At 40.7% G+C, this 20832-nt stretch overlaps 1 protein-coding gene across 6 annotated transcripts in view; it reads left to right on the forward strand.

Annotated features, from left to right (window-relative positions):
• The window catches only part of OSBPL5 (oxysterol binding protein like 5), a 180874-nt gene that overhangs the window by 120612 nt on the left and 39430 nt on the right, over positions 1-20832 (forward strand). For all 6 annotated transcript variants that reach the window (XM_088166639.1, XM_014887298.2, XM_088166642.1 and 3 more), the window contains exons 2-7: positions 186-342; positions 5956-6029; positions 7066-7128; positions 15977-16057; positions 16710-16811; positions 18403-18606. In XM_088166639.1, the coding sequence (XP_088022765.1) occupies positions 186-342; positions 5956-6029; positions 7066-7128; positions 15977-16057; positions 16710-16811; positions 18403-18606 (681 nt within the window). The remainder of the gene's footprint in view (positions 1-185; positions 343-5955; positions 6030-7065; positions 7129-15976; positions 16058-16709; positions 16812-18402; positions 18607-20832) is intronic.

Consider the following 20832-nt stretch of genomic DNA (forward strand, 5'->3'; position numbering starts at 1 on the left):
TTGTATCTTCAAACTAATATAGTTTTGGGGTTTTTTTTCCCCTGCATAACCTTCTGGCACTCTGTAAAAAGATCTGTTATTCTGCATGGGATTAGATGGCTTTGAAGCAGCAGAGCCATCTAGGTGTGAAAACTTTGATTTCCTGTGTCTTGAAATTAACGGTAATCTCTATCTTTCTTTTTCAGAAAACCCCCACAACTCATGCCATGAAGGAGGAGAACTTTCTTCGTCGCAGGTTCTCCCTCTGTCCGGCCTCATCCACCCCTCAGAAGGTCGATCCTCGCAAGCTGACGCGCAATCTGTTCTTCGGGGCCGACAATGACATCTACCCTCTCAGCCCAGGTTGGTTTCTGGTGTGTCAGTGCACAAGGTAGCCAGCCTCAGGTGCCTGACTGCAAGTAGATATTTTAGCATGCTGCCAGGAAACAGAGAAACAAGAATGTGAAAGAGAAAGCTGCTGCAACACAGGTAGTACTGGATCCCAGACAGTGCTGCTTCCATGATGCGGTTATTTTTCATTGCCATGGCTTTAAGTGGAAATGGAGGGCATGAAAATGGGAAAACTGTAACTGTTTGAGTGCTGCATGGCCTTACATTAAAAAAATTACTATAATATTTTCAGGCACATCCACTTCAAGTCACTTGATGTGTTTCACCCTAAGCGAAAAATTTACTTTAAATTTACTGTCCCCATTTGCAGATGTTTAATGGCAGGTTTTCCTGTTCAGATTTAGAGCTCAGGATAAATATTACAAGAGCAAAATTTCTGTAGTTAATATTCTGTAAATATCTACAAGCACTACAAGAACAAGGAATCTTGACAGGTTGCAGTGAATGGCAGACTGGCTTTAAGCATTCTCTTGAAGGAAAAAGAGCTCATTTTATTGTTTCAGAATTTGTTGCTTACAGTAAACATTGAAGCTTTCCCTTGACTGCAGTCTGCAGACAATCCTTCTGTTCTGTTCTGTAAACATTTGCTTCAGGGGGCAGTCTCAAGTTTCTAGAGCTGTCATCTGCAGCTGCCATGTCAGTGCTAAATAGTCAAACCTCACAGCACCGTTGTGAGGTCTCAAAACATAGATATCTGGAGGAAGAGCAGAGCATCTGTCAAAAGGCTTCCCTGCTCATATAGACATAGCACCCAACAGACTCTCTGGGCTTTGCAGATACAGTGCAGAACCAGGTCTGGGTTTCCTGAGCTAATTGTCTTTAAGTGCAAAGGTTTCAAGGGCCTCTGATTTTGCAGGTATTTTGTTTGTGTCTACTGTAAGGCAGTGGGGAGCCTATTTTCAGCAGTGCTGACTAATGCTGGCTGCCACTGAGGCTGCTGGAAGCTCCAACAACCTTTCAGTAATCAAATTGAAAACAATTTAAAATGAGACACCTAAAATCTCATACATTCCAAACCTGGAGGGACTGCTGAACAGCTGACTGCCCGTAAGTACAGTCTGTACAAATAAGTTGCAAATAAATAGCTCACTTCTGCCATCATTGAGACCTGAAGGGCTTATTTTCCAGCCTGTATTAACTTCCCCTTGCTTTGAGGTGAGGGAGAGCTATGGCTTAGAAGTTTTCCCAGTTCTTTCTTCAGTTCTTACCAGCATTTTCAATGCTAAAAAAGTTACTGACTCCCTCACAGTGGTATTTCAGTGCTGTAATATTTTAGAAACCAGAGAAAGTTGAGGGTTTCAGTGTGGAGGAGGTGGCTGGAAGAATTTTTCTCTTCCTCAGCTTCTCCCATCACCTTCTTTCTCCTTGGTCCCTGCTGGCAGCCTTTGCTGGGCTCAGCAGAACAAGTGCCTTGAGCCATGATGGATCTTCTGTTCTACTGAACAGTTCTCCCAGGTAACCTCCAGCACTGGTATCAGTGAGGGCTATAGCCGTCAGTATTGCAGAGGAAGAACATAGGCTAAAGGATTGGTGAAGGAGAGAATATCTCTTTTAAACCAACAGACTTTACTGCTTCAGTCAAGGACTTTCTTGCAGGGAGTCTGGGGGTTTGTCTAGTCTTACTCCTCTTTTTCTCCTTTCATTTCTTTTCCCGTCCCCATGGAGTTGCCTTGTCTCTTTGTTTTCCTCATATTTCCTGCAAGAAGGACCTGTTATTCTTCATGTTCAGCTGCCATTTCTTATGGCAGGCTCTGCTTTCATTCCTTTGCTGCTTCTTCTGCCTTGTTTTCCTCTGAGCCTTGTGTGCTTCTCCCTACCTTCTCCTGTTCCTCTGAACAATGCTGCTGTCACCAGAGATAAACCACAGGTCTGTGTCCATAAGCTGCATCCCATGTTTCTCTGCTCTCTGTTTTTCTCTATTGTTTTACATGAGCTTTCAGTTGTTGAGGTTTCTCCAGTGGTCTGTGTTTTGCTGCTTGAGCCCAGCAGGTTTCCTTTATGTGAGCACTGGGCTGATTGTACTGAGTGGGTGCAGTGGGCAGCAAAGCCCAGTGATTTTCTGTCTGGAATTTAGTGGGTTGTGATGTTGCTGGAGCTGCAGGTCTCACTGCACCATCACCAAGGATTCACCCTCCAACAATGAAGATGTGCAAGCAAATATTTCAGAGAAGGGAGTGACAGACTTTACACCTCAGGAGAGTTACACCATGGAGATTCAATTCAGCAAGAGAATTTTTTTTTTTAAAGGAAACATATGGGAAATGCAGAGGGCACTATCTGAAATAACACTTTGGACTTCTTGCCTTTTGCTTGCATACAAAAGTGCTAATGATTCTTGTAACTGAGATAAAATTGAGTAATATATTTTCTTTTTATAGGGAGCTCACAAATTAGAGAGATGTGAATTCTTTTTCCTTGTTCATTTCTGTCTTTCACTTAGCCATGAGGAGAGACAACCTTTCTCTATTTTCTATTTCAGAGGATAAGAAATATATTAGGATAAAAATTTTTACAGAATCTCTCTTTTTGATTAGGCTGCAAGATCACACAGAGTCCTTAAATAAAAATTTAGATTAATTTATCTGCATCCTATGAGATGTACTTTCATGAATATGGGGATTTTCCTGTAAAGAATACATGGAGCTACATTTCAGGTGTTCACATTGGGTCACGCAGCTGATATTTACAGCAGAAATGGGTTTTTTAGCAATAGTTTTGTCTCACATTAGAGCTTGTATTTCCTCTTGTAGTTTATCAGTCATGCTTGCTATATCATTCTTTATAAAGGGGAAAAGTAAATACACCTGTAGGATTGATGCCCAGCAGAAAGCCAAAGAAAAGGAATGGTTACTGTTCTGAAATGGAACAAAATATTTAGTTCCTCTGTGCATGACAATAATGGATAAAAATAAAGTATCACCAATTCTACTCTCTAGCCACAAGACTGTACTGTTGGCAGTTTTCTTCACTGTGGAGGCTATTTCCATAAGCACTACTGATTCTCTTCCCAAAATGTGTTTTGTTATTTGGTGCAGAATATTTGGGCTCCTTTGTGGAGGACCTTTCCTTGTGTGTCTTGATAGCAGCCAGCACTTTAAATAGTGAGATTCATCTCTCTTTCTATTGTGGGCATTGTGTTTTCTTAATCAGGGAGATAAGTGTTTCAGCTTCTCTAGCCAGTTCATGTTTAGCTCCTCACGTTTTTGAATGGTTTCCTATTTGTTTTCTCGAGGTGGCTGTGTCTGTTGTGCTCTGGGTGGAACTCTCACTTTTGGGCTTTCTGTGCACTTAACTGTGTACGTGGCTTTTGAGAAACTTCCACATCGTTCCTATGAAGTTTGCTTTCCAAACAAGGGCTGTCCCTCTCCTTTTGCATTGCTGCAGCAGGGCTGCTTAAGACAGACAGCAAAGATAGCTGTCCTCTGAGAAACAGCCTTCCCCTCACAATTTCCAGTAGACTTAATGTGTTTGGCATAAGAAACTAGGAGACGTTGCTTCATGAACACATCTAATGAAGCCTTGGTAATGATACAGTAAGAATGGACAGTTGCATGTTCCTTTTTTTTCCCCCATATTGCTGCTCTGTGAGCAGGATTGTCCAGAACCTCAGGAACAGGGAAAATCTCATTGTTCAGGTTGCAAATCCTTTTAACTGCATTACTGAGAGAAGGCAGAAATGTCTCACGTACAGGCTTTTTGTATGGCTACAAGGGTGGAGTTAAGCTTTCTTTAAAAAATGAGACATAATAAAGAATGGATGTAATTCTGTTGTGCTAATAAACACTATTCCCTTGGAGCAGGCAGCAGCTGATTCCCATTAACTTTACTTGAACTTTTAGACCATATGTTACTTTCCCATACATGCACAGAAAAAGCTCTTCATGGGAAACAAGTGCAGCAGCTACATGGCTTTATGAGTCTTTTCCATCCTCTGCTTTTTTCAGGGAGAATGAGGGTTATAGAGATGAAAATGCCATGAGAGATAGGAAAAGTATGGAGATCTAGGTTCTAATCCATTCATAGTAGTGCTTATGTCCATGTCCCTTATCATGGTAGCACAAAGGCACTGTCAAATCTGTGCCCACTGGGGAATCTTTTTTTTAATTTTTTTTTTCTCCTGCCCACAAACATCAAAATTGTGAGTACATTATTTAGGACTCAGTGTTTCCAGGGGAGGAGTGACAGCTAAGAAAGTAGGTTGAGATATTAGTCCCGTGTTTTGGCATCACTTTCCTGCATGTGTGGGTGGGTCCTTCCTCCGCTCCACTCCCCCACATGAGCACCACTGTGCTGTCCCTCTTCTCCCAGGCCTCCTGTGGCAGCATGGCCTTCTGTGGCTGACTTTTATAACAGTGCTTGGCTTATTGAATGGCTGCTCTGATAATTCTAGGAGGAATTATGGTTCTGACACATCTACGATAGCTTCTGCTGACTTCAGGAGAATCAGGATTTTCCCTTGCCGGTTTTGGATTTGGTGGTGTTTCCAAGGCTGGCCCACACAGTATTAGAAACATTTTCAACAGTTCCCGTGTTTGCAGTGTGCTACAAATGGACTGTGTTTCACTGTCTTGGTGGTTCTTTACTGCATCCTGTATTCTGAAGCTCTGATTGCCGGTGGTTCTGAGAAGAAAATGACATTGTAATTGGTTAACAATGACTGTCTTGGCACTAAAAATCTAGTCCCATCAGATTCTATTTTCTGGCTTTCTTTTTTTTAATAGAAGCTCTATGCTTTCTTTTGCTCTAAGGCCATGATTGCATTTGGCCAAAAGAACAGTATATATCATTATGTTTTATTGCTTGGACTAGGACTACACACTCTTATGCCAGTACATGATGCATGCAAGTTTAGGATATTTGAGTAGTGACTATATATTTATACAATGACTGGAAAATGCCATAGTACTCATTTACTGCTCGTAAATTTATAATATTTCTTATTTTAACAAATAACTTGGTCAGAAGACATTGATCTTCTGAAAGTGTGTTGGGTTTCTTATTTTGTTTTACTAATTATGCCTAGATACTCTTCTGTCTTCTGTAACATTTTGTGATCATGGCTATTATATGTCCAACAAAGCGTGCTATCAAGTGCATCAGTGTATAGTTGCCAGATACTGACCAAGGAGGATTGAGCAGCTGCTTATTAACTAAATTGCATTTATTATTCGCCTGAACAAGGCATGGGATATGTAAAGAAAGAACAGACTGTGGCAATGTAATTAAAGACTGCATCATAATGCAGACACAGAACGGAGCTGATTAAGGATGCATAAGCAACCTTATTTCTGTTTTTTTACAGCTTTCAGATGCTGGACTTTGCAACCATCATGCTGGTTTTCCATGGTGTTTTGAGACCTTACTTTTGAGCAGTCTTGTTACCCAAGCATGAGGATTGAGGCTATTTCAAATTCTACACAATCCCTCTCTGGGATCACGGTGTGCTTGCTCTTGCTTGTGATAACTTCCTTTGTGTGCTTGTTAGCAGTAGCCCTTCTCAGTCCATGATGAGCCATGGTTTAGCACAGGATTTTGCTGGTTTTGAACCTCATTTTTTTGTTGCAGGAAAAGATGTGGAAGGAAACAGCCCATCGGCACTGAAGGATGAGACACCACAGACTCCAAACTCCATTAGCAAGGTACTTTGGGATAGGGAACCATTCCCAGTCCTGCTTTAATTTCTTCTCAGGATGTTATTAATCATTCTTACCCTTTTTTAAAAAAGTCATTGAGAAAGCTTCACCCTCTCTTTCTGCAGGAACTGTGTGTGCATATTTTGGGGGGAAGAAAATTAGTGTTTTTGCATGGTTGGGATGACAAGGAAGCCTGCACTTTCCTCTGGCTTGATTTCACCTACCACAGAAGAACCTGGTTTATTTGAGCCTCGTTTGGCAGTGTAATTAGATGTGAATAACTATGGTTGAAAGGTTGATTTTGTCAGCAAAGGTGTCTCCTGCTGTTCCTGATCAGTAAGGCAATCAAAAATCCTAATTGTTTTGCAAAAAAAACCCTGTAATATTTAGTGCAGTGCACAGCATCCAAAACAGTGAGTGGAGAGCCTGGGAGAGAGCCCTGGGAATTGGTGTAACAGGAGAGAAAGATAAACTATCAACATCTCCTGAACACAACTTTTCCATCCAGTCTGTTAGGGAGAGGTAAAACTGAATCTAAAGTGTCTGGATCTCTTTGCTCAAAACCTGCCTCTAGATCAAGAGTTACAGAGTGCCAGGGTTTGTTTTCCTGTAGAGATGGAATCAACGTTGTAAATACGATCTGGCTTTGAGATTCATGTTCAGCTTTTTTGGCTGCAGCTCCCTAACATGTTTCTGGAGGGTAACATGAAATAGAAGTGAGACCAGTTAATAAATTTTTAACTAAATTTATTTTAAACTATGAAGCTATAAAATGCAAGTGGCACCAGCTAAAATGAAAATATAGCACAAAAGAAACAAGTGATTTCTTGTGAGACATGAAAATAATATCTGCATCTTCCAGTACATTTCTCTGTGCTTGCTTGGAGCTTGCAGGTTGTTCTGCTGGGATGCCCTGGCAGAGGGGTCAGCAGAGGGAGATGATGAGGAACTTTGGGAGTATGCAACAAGGACTGGTGTACATGTCCTCTGCTATTGCTGGAACCTGGAAAGCTGCAAACTGATCTTGGTTTTGCTTTTTCAGGCAGGTTCCTCAAGGAAAATCAGCCTCCCACTTATCCTGGCAGTGGAGAAGCCCAAGGACCAGGTAACTGCAGCCAGGGCTGTGTTTTAAAGCTAGATGTTTTGCATGCCTTACATGGAGTGGTGTTGAATTTCCCATGACTTAGGAACGTAAAGAAGGACTTTATCTGGACAGGACAACTCAGAGCACCGAAATGGTGTCCAAATCGGAGTTTGATTTCTGACACATAGGATGAATGCAGGAATAGGAATTTATTACCTGATATATTTATTACCTAAATTATAGGTATTTATGAGAGGTTTCTGAGTGAGAGCATGGCTCAGCTGTGTTTTCCCAGCCTCCGGGCCTTCCTTGCTGTTCAGTCTCCTACAGCTATGTTTTTGAAAGGAGATGCACCTGTGGAAGATTTGGGTGCCCACTTTGATTTCTGTCATGCTTTGTGTGCACCTGGTCTCTCCTAGACAGTGCCAAGAACAATTGTTACCAAGAGTTAAGAGGAAATGCACAGCACAAAACAACTGCATCAGATCTGTGAATCAAAAGAAATGGGGCTCTGAACCTGGACATGAGCTTTGCTTTCACTAACCCAATTTTTTGGCTCTACAATAGTCAAAATTGCTCTAAAACACCAGTGCACTAAGACATGACACCAAATCACTGAACCTCAACTTGCCTACTTATTTGCAGTGTTGCAGGCAGTTGCTTTGGCTGCTGAATGGGCCAGAGCTGAGTGTTTCTTTCCTGTCTGAATATTCTGCTTAAAAACATGATGTTTGATTCTGAGACTTTCCACCTCACTGGACCTGTGCTGTAGCACCTGTTGTTCTCGCTTCACTCTTTTACACCTTGCTGTGTTGTGCAGTACCTTGCTCTCCTCCAGCCAAGTAACCTGCCTTCTGTCATGCTTTGCAATGACAGTAGGGAGTCCTTATTGTGAAACGTCTTGTTACTTAAAAATTCAGGCAGATTGGTGGTCAGTTGGTTTAATATGTAATTTTTCACATCCACTCAGCTCTAATGCCATAAAATAAAGCCTTACTGTCAGCTTTCAGAACTGTAAATAGAGATCTGTCATACTATTTCAGTTTAAAAATAAATAGTGATTCCACCTACTTGAACCAAAGGGAGAAGTGTGTTCTAATTGAGTAATATTTAGATTCCTGATAGCAGGGAGGGAATAATTTCTAGAGACTTTACTGTAGGGTGTGCTAGTTTAATTAACAGGTTAAAAAGTAAATGTTCCAGGTTACAGATCCATGCCATGGATATTTGCCCTTCTTTTGGTACAGTGGATGTGAAAAACCTTTTTGGAAATAAGTGTTCTTTCAGCAGCACTATTCTGAGGTACCACAGCACATTTACTGCTTTCACTCAGTAATAAGAAGGAGAAAGGAAAGCCAGCAAAGTGATTCGATCCCTGGAGTGGGGCTTGGGGAACCTCAAACTCCCAACTCTGCCTTGGATTCCCTGCATTTCCAAGGCACATTAATTGTGTTTCTGTTTCACATTGTCATCAGTGAGGTGGAAACAGTTCTGCATTTCATTCACCCAGGCCATATCCACATTGCATGATGGAGAAGGCTGCAGGTTGTCCAAGTCAGCAGAGAGAATGTGGCATGAAAACCCTATAAAATGTCTGTGAACTTGTGAGCTATGAAGACTTTTAACTGCAACCACACTGCCCTGTACTCATGGGTGGGCTGCTCTCTCTGAGGTGTGAACACATCCCAGTTGTCCCATCTGTATAGACAGTCAAATATTTGATACTGGAACATTTGCTTTCAATGTGTTTGTGTGGTTCTTGGCACTATATATATATTTGTAATTTTAGCTGTGGCTTCTTGACCCACATTTTATTGGAACATATTTAAGGTACAGTTTAGCTACATACTATGTTTTTATGTATGTAGGTATGGTAAGTTTCTGCAGCACATTTTCTCTTATTTAATTTTTTAAGTGGAGTCTTTTTCATCTCCTTTTTCAAAGGGAAAAAATATTAGCTTACTTATTTCAGATTGTTTCTCATATTAGTTTCTCTCTGGTTTAGAGCCCTTTATCCTTGTTTTCTGGGATGAGGGCTCATAGCTGGGGTGTGAAAGTATCACCAAACTGTCTCTAAACCTCAAGCTTGTCTCTGCAACCAGGTAGTACAGTTAGCACACACCTGATAGTGACAAGAGGTGCCTTTCTTTAGCTTTGTGCCTCATTTGATACTGTTAGGTGCTCTGAGGCACCATTTATTGCAGTATGCAGTGCTGCATGTTCTCTTTCTTTCTTTCCTGTGCTTACCTATTAATTCTACTGGCTAGAGGGCAGCTGGAGTCTCCTGTTATGCATGCCGGGCCACAAAGAATTGAGCTATATTTTAAGGGATAGTCAGAAAAATCCTTAAGCTCAGTGGTACTTCACTGTTTCCAGTCACTTGCTAATGCTGCAAGGAGGTCTATGAAATTGTAGGAGTGCAGCTGTTTGGATGCACAGTGTGATGTATTGGAAGGCAAAGCATTGTGAAAGAGTTTTTCCACATGCCCAAATGCTTCATGTCTTTATTGTGTGATTTGTTATCTGAAATATGAATATAACTGACTGCTAGAAATTTATTTTAGCGGCACAGTGGTTTGAAACTACACATACTGATCACTTGAGATTTAAGCTACAGTTCCCATACTATCTCAAGCTCACCCTGCTTGATCTATGAACCATGCTCCTGACCTCTGAGGTAATTCCAGTCATGGTTACACTCGAGACTAACATAGAAGATCATTCACAAATGTGGCAATTTACAAGGGTACCTTTTCCTCTGTTCTTCCTTAGCCAGCAAACCAAGGAATTGTTTGGCAGACAGATCCAGATATTGCAGGAATCACCTTGGAGAGACTCAGGAGTGAAACATCCTCTGTGTGTGTGTTAAGCACAGCTTAATGAGAGATTCTGGCCCTTCCAGGTGGTGGCTCTGCTGAACTGAACCTTTGATGTCTTTTCTTTGTCATACTTCATGCTCTCTATGTTGTGGATGGAATTATTTAGGAGCCAGTTATCTCTTATAAACACGTACACTCAGTTCCTGTGCCCCGGCTCAGCAAGTTTGCTTCTTCAATTCCACATGCAGCACTTTAGGGTAGTCACAGTTGTGCACAGAAGGCTTTGCAGGTGATTTCAGCTGAGCAGAGATGTAGCCTTGACTATCCTGGGAAAATCAGGTTGAAGAGGGGTGGGATTTTGCATATGAAGTGGAAAACATGCAGCATCCCTGACTTGTACATACAAGCCATGAAAACACCCAGGTGCCTTACAGAGGTGAATGCAGACAGTAGTAACTCAAAGTTGATAACTTTGGGTAAGCCACACCAGTGCAATCATGTCAGCATAGGTCACTTCTGATTACAATTCCTTGGTCTAGTATTTCTGATGAGGAAATGGAGGTGCTGAAATTGAAGTTATTTATTAAACAATTTAGCAAAACTGCAGGTCCAATTGTTTGTCATTGCTCATTTTGTTTGTTTAAACACAGCCTAGGGGCAAAAGCTGTGCCTATAGCTGGAGGGGAAATCAAAACTGTTTCAGCATTAGGTCTATGACAGTCATATGAAACAGCATCTTTCTCAGTGTCCAACTTCCATCTCGCCTCAAATGTTCTTTAGATATTCTGACCTTGCAGAACGAACTTCCATGCAAGGCACACTTAAATGATCAAATAGAAATCCTGTGAGGTCAGTGAGTTTTTATTTGTTTACTGTAATTTGATGCAATGGAGCCAAGGATTCCACTAAACTCTGGTATAACTTGATATTTGAAGTTGCTTGGATGGCTGAATTTCACCAGTTATTTTCCCCAGATGCTGCTGTCATGTCAACTGTTTATTTGTACAGGCTTTTCAGTTTGTGCTAATCATTGTGCTATTTCAGAGTTGTAAACACAGTCACTGTGTCTTTGTAACATCATTTTGTTGAGTTTTTTCCACCTGGAAAGTTTTAGTTGAAGATTATTCAGCTTGCTGTAAAGGAGCATATCAGTTGAAGGGTAATGTTTTCTACTGCAAAGGTTGTTTGTCAGTGAGAATAGTTTCATTGACTCTACTGTGCTTTGGATGAGCTGTTAATTCACAGCAAAAGTAAAAAATTTTCAAAAAGAACTGCTTATGAAACCAAAATTACTTACATTTTGTTGAGATATCCGTGAATATTCACATGAATAACAAGGAGTTTCTCAGTTGTAATGTCAAACCCAGCTTTTCCACAGTTTGTATACTACTTAAACAACTTTTCTTTCATTTCTTTTATTTCTGTGTAATCACGATTTGTAGCAATTATATGAGGAAAAGATACTGGAGAAATTACATCTGACCAAGGACATGTCACTGATTTTGTGAAGCATAACTTATGACCCCAGCTCCTTTTGTTCTGCCTTCAAATTCCCATGTGGTCTTGTTTTTCTCTCTCTTGGATGCAAAGAAGACGAAAGGGCAGCTTGTAAGCTGTCACTGCTGTTACCATGCAGAGCAGATCTTGAGAATGACTTTATTGAAATGTTTCTGATTTGGAATGATTCTGGCTGTTGTCCTAGGCACGGTTGGCATGCTGATGGGCTGGCATCTCCCACACCAGCGCTGATCACAGGCTGCTTTTTTGTGAAATGATTTGGTTCCTCTTGGAAATGAAGTCACCAAAAATGACACTGGATCAGAATAGCACTATTGTGAAGACTCTGCATGCTCTCTTACAAAGCCTAGCAGAAATGTTAGGGTATTGTGATGACTGCTAACAATCAGCAGTGAATCTTCAGAGTTCTATGACTGAGATGAAAGGGAACAGAAACTTAACTGGGATGAAAAGTATGTTTTTGAGTACAGTACAGCCCATTGTCAGCAGCGAGGTCATCACTCAGTCCTGAAAAGGACAGGTTTGATTAGAGAACTGAAAAGGGACAACAGTTTCTTCTTCTTGCAAATGCTGCAGCATGCTCTGGAGAAAGTTTTTGGCAGATTAGCAGACTTCTCTTTTTATGGGAACCAGTATGTGGAAAGCCTAATTACTGCTTTCTTATTAGAATACTCCAGTGAGCTTTTTCTTTCTTTAAAAAGGGCAAAAATTCCTTACTCTCCCATTGTACAAAGTCTCATCTGTGGCCAATATTGTTCACATGCTGCTGCAGAGAGCAGGGACCAAATTCTGATACCTTGCACAAGCATTATCCCAGTGTCCTTGGAAGGAGTGCAGTGATGACAAATGGCTTCTCTTAGTTTTCTGCCAGGCTGAGAAAGGTAGAGCAGTAGAAAGACATCATTAAGTGCTCTCAATGTGTCTTAGCAATGCGAGACCCTGCTGTGTCTTGGGAATCTTTAGAGCTGATGGCCCAAATTTACTGAATCTTACATATGCTGCAAGGTACAATCAAAATCATTAAGACAGATTAATGCAAAAATATGAAATCATATTCTTGCAAGTCACTTAGCAGGTTAAACCTAGGGGAACTGCCATTACTATAAGCAGCATGGGGACCTGTGGTATGCTGTCCTAGGGACTTAGATCTCCTGTGAAAAAGCAGGAACTTTAAACCCAGAAATACAATGCTTTTTGCCCAGTAGATCTGAACATCACCAGTTTCCTTGCCAGCAAACTGCTGTTTAGGATCAGTGATGCTGCATCGTCATATGCATAACAAGAGACAAAGTAGAGGAGGAGAGGCAATCAGACTGCCTCGTTAAAATCTAACAGGGGAACTGTCAAAAGTTGCAGGTCAGGCACATCTGGAAGCTTGTCCATGGCTCCTAGTTAAAACCATGGCTTATTTATACTAACATTTTCTGTCTCTTCATAAAGCATTTTGCAACCACCTCGGGAAGCTGTGGTATCGGTCACACAGCTGGTAGGCACATCACAGTTTTTGGGACATAGAAGCACAGAAACTTACTTTCCCATGCCTAGAAATTCGGCAGTGAGTACCTATGCTACTGCTTCTTTCTCATCCACTCTCCTCCCTGTGGCCATGTTTCCCCTTACAGGCCAGGTTCACAGATTCAGCATGTCCAGGTGTAGCCCAAACCTGGGGGAGGGAGTGCTTGAAGGAAGCAGCACAGTGGGTCAGGAGCCACTGCAGCATCCTCCAAAGCTCTTCATCCAGCTGCTTTAACTAAGTAAAGGACCAGTTTGAAATGGTCAGACAAGTTCCACTGTATTTATTGAGCTCCTAAAGGCTGTGGTGGTGTCAGGGGAGATTATCTCTGCTGTTGTGTGCTGTGGTTTGATGGTGTGCACAGCAGTATTTGCTGGAATTGGGCACTGATGTCCTTGGTCATGGAGTCAGCTCTCCCAGAGAGTCAGAATCAGTGTATGTCTTTGTGAACATCCCAGGTTTGAATTCTTGTGCTTGTTCAACTCTATTTTTAGCATGACCCAGAGAGACTCCAAGGAGGAGGCAGGTGGGGCTGGTGGAGCAGTGCTTCTGTCTGTGTCTAGGCTCAGGTGTGCTGTGGTTGTTGGAAGCTTTTCTGAGTTCAGCTGCAAGTAAATCTCCCGAATCCAAGTAAGCTTAGGGGCCAAAATTTCATTCTTTATATGCTGAGGTGTAATTTTCTATATAACAAGCAACTGTAACTTGTTTTAATTAGTGAAGCAAAAAGCATTCTTTGTATCCTGATGCCTTGCAGGCATCTGAGCAGTATTTCCTAGAATTTTGTGTACATCTGTGCTTTTTCTGCCTCTCACACTGGCTAATGAGAACTAGTATGCAGTGTTTCTCTCTGTGTCTGATCTCTCAGGCTGGAGGGAGTGAAATTACTAACAAACAATTGGCTCATAGTTGTGTCTCAAGGACAGGACATTCTTCCTGCTAATTGGGAGAAAGGGGTAGAATTATTTTGACCGATTTCAGAGGACACACATCTCAAATCATGAAAGCATAATCTCCGAATAATTCTGAAGGATTCTTGCTCAGAATAATTTCGGCACTTGAAAATGTTTCTTTACAGAGAAAGGCTTATAGCTTATCTCCCAAATGTCTACTACTGCCCTTTGAAACATGACAAGGACCCTGTGGGCACAACTCTCTGCTTAGACATCACATCTGTGCAATGGTCCCCACCATAAACCTTGTGTTTTTACAGTAAAGTCTAAAGCACAAAATATGAATCAGAGGCTGCATTGCAGGCAGAGGAGGCAGGCTTAGCTTTTTGTGAAAACAAAACTGGTAAACACTGAATAGTTTTCAGGAGTCCATGAGGTAGCATTTTCTTTGAGTGGATCCAAGTTGACTTGTAAGCTAAACAGTCAGATCCCGGCTGCCACTGGCCTTTGTGTGTCATCACAGAGTTTTCATTTCTCTGTTTTTAAAGTATCATGTGTAGTTTTGGTTTTAGTGAAAAAGTACTACAAGGGAACGTGAGAACAAGTAATAAATTCTACAGTGATTGTGGTTCTGTTGCAAATTACACCTTCTCCCCCTGAGTTCTAATTCTGCATCATCCACAAGGAGTTTTGCTCAGTTGAGCAGGCATCCTTCTCTCCCATTTTTGCTCCTGCTCCAGTCTCCAAGGCATAGTTGATGGCTTGTTTGCTGTGATCTCGTCATGCATTTCTGTGTTTTTCTCTGAGTCACATGAAAAGGACTGATCTGGCTGTCATTAAACATTTCCCTGCTCACACTAATGTACAGCATCGTTTGTGGCTGTAGTAGCCCGAGAGATTTCTGTCACTGGGAGGAAGAAAAGAAGCGGGTTTCTCAAAACTGGAGGTTCTGTAAAATTATGACATCAGTTTGTGACATAAAGGAGAGAAATTCTGAGAGCCCAGTGGGTTTGTTTCACATAATACCAGTGAATGGGAAACATATTTGATACACTTTTTTCCTTAGTACGGCTCATTTTTGTGTCATACTCATTAAACCAAGTTGGCTGAGGGCTGAGCTTTTCTTGCAAAACTGTCATGTGTGAGTGGGAGAGACAGTGCCTGCCCCAAAAGATGCCTCACTCCACAGTCTGAATGCATCAGACGCATGAAAGGTTGGAAGAAAGAGAGGTACAGAGAGAGAAAGTAACTTTCCCAAAGTCACATTAAAAGCAGCAGAGTCCAGAGTGTACCATAATTCTTTCGCCACTAACCTTGCCCAGGTTTTGTACAATTTGCTGATAGAACCGTTCCATGTGGGGGTCCTCACTGTGCGCTAGGCTCTGGAGAGCTGCACTTTGTAAGCATCCTTTATTTTGGTAACAGTAATGCTGTCATTATGCCTAATGAAAGTAAAGCATTTCTGCATCCCATCAGCACAGTCATGAGATCAGTCTGTAGTTTCTGGACGTGAATTTAAATAGCACTGACACAACCAAATGTGATTGGAAGTGACTCTGTGTATTTTCTGTTTCACTTTGCAAGGCCAAGATGAAGGTGATTTCCTATATTATCTGCAACATGATTAGGTCATTTCTTGCCCACCCATGTTTTTGGACATTTCAGTCAGTGCAATAGTCAATGCCAGTATCAAGTCTAGTTCTGAAAAATCTATAACAAATTCCCCATAAATTTTATTCTAGTGATTGACATGCTCTCAGATCTGAACAGAGTTGGGCAATTTTCAAAATTAGAAATAATTTTTTTTTGCTTTCTGTTTTGTTTTATTGTTTTGTTGGATTTTTTTGTTTATTTTTTTTTAACCAAGATTAATATCTGCATGGGAGAAATACAAAGAAAATTTGTTGGGGAATTTTCCAACCAGCCATGGGTATAAAAAGGAAGTTTGGACTGTACTGTAGATACGTATTTTGTGCACCTGCTTAGTGTTCCACTGCTGAAGTCCACAATCAACTCGCTCAGGGATTCCTGAAAGTTTATAAACAACACTTTATCAGAGCATAACTTGAACATCTTCATGTTAACACATTCGTTTTTTCTTCTCTCCCTCTTTTTTTTTTTTTTTTTAGAGTGAATATAAGCTTTGCAATGGGTCTGACAAAGAGTGTGTGTCTCCCACAGCCAAATTCATGAAGAAGGAGACACTCAAGGTATGTGCAAAGAAGCCAGGTCACCATCAGCTGACTTGCTTTTAAAAAACAAGTGGTACCTTCCAAACGAACCATTGGAAACAAGTCAGAGGCATTTCCCAAGACCCAGAGAAGCCTCTGAATCTTCTAGGAGTCATTATAGGCCAAGGACATTTACAGGCTTTATACACAGGATTAGATGATACACTGCAAGCAGAACAGATCAGTGTAATCATTTCACTGTGTTTGTATGTTCTGGAGCCATTAGGCACCTCAAGAGGATTGTAATCCTTCACTGCTCTTTTTGGAACAGACTTGCCTAGGCAATCTGAGCAAATTGTATCTTGAACACTTATTTGTCTACCAAACCAAAAGTATAAATGAATGAAATTAGATTTCGTTTCTTGAATTTGAGGAGTGAGGAAGACTGGGTATCCAGTCTCTTTCCATTTCCCTCAAAGAAAAGACAAACTAGGCTGTGTTTAATTTTAGGAGCAAAGAAAATGCCTGTTGTCCCGTTATGTTTTTATTCTTCCTTGTGCTCATTTCAGGGGAACCTGTGCTGGGTAAAGTTCTTGCTGTGCTATACATAACTGTCCTTAATGCATTATGTTCCTTCCTCCCCAAAAGAGGCCATGATTACATCTACTGTGTTTTCTCTCTTCTCAACCAGGTGCAAAAAAAAAATTACAGACAGGAGAAGAAAAGAGCTACCAAACAGCTCTTCAGTGCTCTGAAAGATCCCAGTGTTGTGATCACAGCAGACTGGCTGAAGGTATTTGATACATTTCTTCTGAGGCTGTGGGAAAAAATAAGTGAGATATGAAGTAGTTGATGTGTCTGAGATGTATGCACTAGCACTTTTTCCAGTGAAAGAAGACCAAATAGTTTTTACATTCAACTCAAGCTTTATTTAAATAACTGATATAAAAGTGGAACTGTGGGTATTTACTTTCTACTTTGACTCGATGGGTCTATTCCATGTCCTTAAGCAGCAACAAGGACTCAAAAAGGGCATAGTACAAAGGGCAGTGATGATGTTTCTCTGTTTGCTCCTCTCTGAAAGACTCTGTTGACCTCTTCCCATAAATGTGGTTTTGTACTGAAGAGGGAGTAGACTGAGTAACAGCCTGAAAATGGGCAGATACAGCTTGTTCTATCGAAAATTGGATTTTCTGTTGTCACAGCACAGAATGAAACATATTGTACCTGGTGACAACTGCAATTTCTCCTTGTGCACAGACTCAGTTAGTGACAGCTTTGCATTGAAGTCCTGAAACTTCTGTGTGGCAAAGTAAATCTGAATTGACATTGAGAGATGAGCACTGGTTTTCTCCTCCTTTGGGGCTATTTAGTTTTCTCAAATATTAGTGAATTGGTTGAACCTTTTGTGTTAGCAAAACCGAATTTCCAAACATTACCAAACGCATAAGAAAAACAAAGTAACTTATGGATCTCTTGCAACAATACAGTTGCATTTGGTTAGTGGTAAAAACCTTCAACATTGTTCTGTAGTTATTAGAGGTCCAAAAAGTGACATGCTTATTGTTTATTTGAGAAGTTAGATTGGCAGCAAAGTCTTCTCGTAGTGTTTACTGATAATGAAAAAGAAATATTGAGACTTTCAAAAACACTAAATACCTGTTGCCCGTTTGCTGTGGCTGCAAATTTCTGGTGAGCTGCAAATAATGCTGTGCCACAAAAATGGAACACAGAAAAGACTTAAGGTATGGCCTATGCATACTGAAGGCAGAAAGACCTTAGGCAAAATCTAAGCTTACTGAGAAACTTCTCCATTCTTAAAGCTGTTATCTTTAATACACTCTTATCAGATTTAATGTCTTCTGTTCAAGAGAGAGCTGCATTGAGCTTGACAGAGAAGTAAACCAGCTGGAGACAGTACTTTTTAAAATGGGGTATTTGACAAAACCCATTAATAGAAGTGTTCTGCAGATCACTATTAAAATGACTTGTAAGTCAAGTTAGACTAGCTATAACATTTTTATATGCAATGTTCTCATTAGCATGTCTCCGTGATTATCAACAGATCCCTCTCATATGGGCCAGCAGTGCTGATTGCCTAAAAAATTAATCAAGCTGCTAACACTGAGCTAGCCATAAAAATAGTAAGAATACTAAGCCAGTAATGAAACTATGAAGACAAGATTCTGAAAACCAGATTTCTAAGTTCTGAAATTTTGGTCTGAGGTCCCTAGGACTGTTCAGGGAGCACTCTGTATTTTCCTTAGGAAATGTATCATGGTGCAGCCTCAGAGTAGACATACTGGAAATACTGTATAAATGCTGAATAAATGCTGGGTTTCTTCCAAGGAGCAATGTAGGTGCAACTTTTTTTATTCCTCCAGATTCGTGGGACTCTGAAGAGCTGGACCAAACTCTGGTGTGTCCTGAAACCAGGAGTGCTGCTCATTTATAAGACACCAAAGATCGGACAGTGGGTTGGGACAATCCTGCTCCATTCTTGTGAGCTGATTGAGAGACCCTCCAAAAAGGATGGCTTCTGCTTTAAACTGTTCCATCCTTTGGATCAATCCATCTGGGCTGTAAAGGTAACAATCCTGATGAGTCAAACAACCTCTTCTTGGTCACCAAAGTTTCTGAGCACTGGTATTGCCTAACATTGATATTATTCAGTTATTCAGTTGCTGTTAGCAGTGGTGAATTGACTACATCAAAAAGATTAAAGATACCAAAGCTTGATTATTGAATCACATCAAAGAGACATAGTCCTTGTGATTAGTTCCACAGATGTATCATTCTCAGTGTACAGATGCCTGCGTAGACTGAAGAAAAAGGAAATGTACTAGTGCAGGAGAAGAAGTTCAATACCTAGAAGCTATATCAAGCCATGGCCTACATCTTTAAAAGGAGTTGAGCATTGACACAGTTAACCTAAGTCCCCAAAACAAGGGTAGATCAAGCACCAAGCACTTCACACAATACTGGGAGACAGTTGACAAAGTGACAAAAAAGCAGGTTTATAATTTGACTTCTTTTTTTTCTATCCCTGAGGTTTGGATTTGTTTGCAATGGACTTGGAACTCAATGTTCAGCTCAAGCCTTGACTGTTGCACAAAAGTGTGACTTGAGATTGCCTCTTCTTTGATACAGAAATAGCAGGATTTTCTCCATTTTGAGTTATTCTTCAGGTTGAGACAATCCCTTCTTACACACAGCAGCTCCTGCAGTGACCTCTAGATCTCCCTGTAACAAAAATGATTAATAGTTTTTCACACTTCTTGAAATAACTCCCTGCAAATCTTAAAGAGGTGTATTCCTTTTTCTTCTTTCCTTTAAAAGTAGGCAAAAAAAGAAAAAAAAATGTCATGCCTATGAGCAAAGAGGAAGATCCCAGTACCTCCTGAGAGGCACTGAGAGACACATCTTTTGGATACCTTGAAGACAAAATTTGTATTTGTTTCCCTGTCAAAAACAGTGACAAAACCAGAGTTATTGCAGACATAAATTCTCTAGGAGACATCACAAGTGTAAATAAGGCATTATGAGCTGATGCCTTGCTTTCAAGGTGGTCAGCAGAGAAAATGGAAATGGAAAGACTCACGAGAGAGCAGTGAAAGCACTTGTCATGGCATCAGAAGTTCTAACAAAAGGGAGAAGCCCTGTAGGAGCAGATTAAGCAGACACACTCCTGCTCATCCGTGCAGTTAATTGAACAGTTTTAAACACAGCTATACAGTCACTATAAAAAGCCTTTCCATTTTAATAAGGTAGCAGGAGAGAATTAAAATTAACCTTAGCAACCAGGGGTGAGAGTTGAAGATTTCTGCCAGCAGCTCTGATCTGATTTGTGCCTAAATGCGTTGCTTTTCCTTAATGTACCTAAGGTTCCATTGCTACCGTGCTTCTTACTCAGTTTTGAGGGTTTTGATGCTTTTTCAATTCAGAACATGCATCCAAGAAGGTTGTTGATGGTTTACTGTCTGTCAACAAAAACATTCCTTGTGACTTGACAGGTCAACTGAATTCTTCTGAGAAGCGCAGTCAGAGGGAGGTAGTGAAAAATAGAATTAAAAGTGCAGTCAGATGCTGAAAGGCAGAGTTGCTGACAGATCTAAACTGTGGCATTAGGATGTCCTTCCTTTGATATGAAGCATCCCAAAGAAAGAGGAGATTTTATCAATATGTGTATGCATTTAAATATGTATATCTAATTCTTGTGTCTCTTGAGAAAGCGTATGATAGAAATAAGAATTCGTATATTAAATGTGAAGGGAATATGTATCTGAAGATGTTTGTGTACTAGAGGAAGTCCAAAGAGGTATAAATTTTAAAGTCAGAGTAATATTCTGCATCTCTTGAGACACATTTAGAAAGCCACATTTGAGCTGCATAGCAGGATACTCCCTGAAACCTGAGTTCAGCATGAATTGTTGTGTGTGACAGATGCTTTCAGCCATGAGGTAAACACCAAAATTCACATCATGAAGAAATCCACCAGTGAGCTGCTTGATGTCAAAGAGGCTGTCTGCACTCTGTCAACAGTTTAAGGCTGAAACTGCTAAAAATAGTGTTCTGTTTTATGTCGTTTCACAGCCTCTTTTTAAGGCAACTGGAGCAGAATTGACTGATCTACACTGGTTGTGTATAACTATGCAAATAAAGTCTGTTTCTCATGAAATATAGATTCATGCAAGCTTAAGCAAAAAGTCCAAGTTACTGTCCATCACATAGAAATAAGATCTGGATGAAGACCTTTCACTCTTGGCCAAAATGGCTTGTGAAATTTTCAGGTATTATCCAGACTAGAGTTGATG

Source organism: Sturnus vulgaris, chromosome 6, assembly GCF_052056855.1.
Source record: "Sturnus vulgaris isolate bStuVul1 chromosome 6, bStuVul1.hap1, whole genome shotgun sequence".
Lineage (NCBI taxonomy): Eukaryota > Metazoa > Chordata > Aves > Passeriformes > Sturnidae > Sturnus > Sturnus vulgaris.